This window comes from Corapipo altera, unplaced genomic scaffold, assembly GCF_003945725.1.
Source record: "Corapipo altera isolate COAL_440 unplaced genomic scaffold, ASM394572v1 55786, whole genome shotgun sequence".
NCBI lineage: Eukaryota > Metazoa > Chordata > Aves > Passeriformes > Pipridae > Corapipo > Corapipo altera.
In genome coordinates, this window is record NW_020889000.1 from 1,309 (window position 1) to 2,448 (window position 1,140).

General features: G+C 56.5%; 1 protein-coding gene across 1 annotated transcript in view; it reads right to left on the bottom strand.

Annotated features, from left to right (window-relative positions):
* LOC113942112 (centromere protein O-like) overlaps nucleotides 1–972 on the bottom strand; it is a gene marked incomplete at its 5' end in the record, with an annotated part of 2,155 nt that extends 1,183 nt beyond the window's left edge. Inside the window, 2 exons of the mRNA XM_027633248.1 lie at nucleotides 546–657; nucleotides 789–972. Coding sequence (XP_027489049.1) covers nucleotides 546–657; nucleotides 789–972 — 296 coding nt within the window. The remainder of the gene's footprint in view (nucleotides 1–545; nucleotides 658–788) is intronic.
* Between the last annotated feature and the right edge of the window lie 168 nt (nucleotides 973–1,140).

Here is a 1,140-nt window from a genome sequence, read left to right on the forward strand (position 1 = left end):
GTGTAATTCCCAAATTAACTGCCCAAATCCCAAATTAACTTCCTAATTCCCAAGTCAACAGCCCAGTTCCCAAGGAAACTGCCCAATTCCCAAGGAAACTGCCCAAATCCCAAATTAACTACCCAATTCCCAAATTAACTGCTCAATTCCCAAATTAACTTCCTAATTCCCAAGATAACTGCCCAACTCCCAAGTTCCCCAATTCCCAAGTCAACTGCCTCATTCCTAAATTCCCTAATTCCCAAGGAAACCGCCCAATTCCCAAGGAAACCGCCCAATTCCCAAGGAAACCGCCTCATCCCAAAGTTAAATTCCTAAGTCCCCGGCTCACTAATTCCCAAATTAGCCGCCCAATTCCCAAGAATTCCATTCCCGAGGCAGTTTTCCAAACTTGACCCAGCCAACCCGGCTCCTCGAATAAATTCCCGCAGCATTCCCGGAGCGCCGCGGAAAGGAGGGAATTCCCGATTTTCCGGCACCCTCGGCCCTCGGTTTTTCATGGAAGTCCCGCTCCCGGGAGGCTCCTTTCCCAAAATTCCCGTTACCTGTGAGGTGGAAAACCTGGAGCAGGGCCTTGAGGCTCCGGATCCTCCACTCCAGGACGGCCTGAGGGTTGGGATGAGCCGGATCCGACGGCATTCCCGCTTTCCCGAGCTCCTGCGAAATCCGGGAGACACCGAAAAGCTCGGGAAGGGAAATTCCAGCTCATCCCATCCCGCTGTCCCTGGGATAGGAGCAGCCACGATTTTCCCCTCGGAAAAGGCATTCCCAAGGATCCCCCTCCTCACCCCCTTTTCCAGCCGCTCCAGCTTTTCCCGCAGCTCGTCCCTCCGGAGCCGCAATTCCCGCGCTCGGGATTCCAGCAGGGCCGCCCTCTCTTCCCGCTGCTCCCTCTCCTCCTGCTCCATGGCTTCCCGGCGATCCCGAGCTTCCAGCGCTTCCAGCTGGGCCAACACCCCTGGCAGGGAGCCCCTTCAGGTTCTGGAATGTTCTCCGAGCTCTCCCGGGATCCTTCCCTTCTCCAGCCTGGCCATTCCCAGCTCTCCCAGCCTGGATCCATCCCCTGCCATTGGATCCATCCCCAGCCCAACTCCTCCCTGGGAAGGAGTTCAGGGAACAAGGGGGTTCCCTGGGAATCTC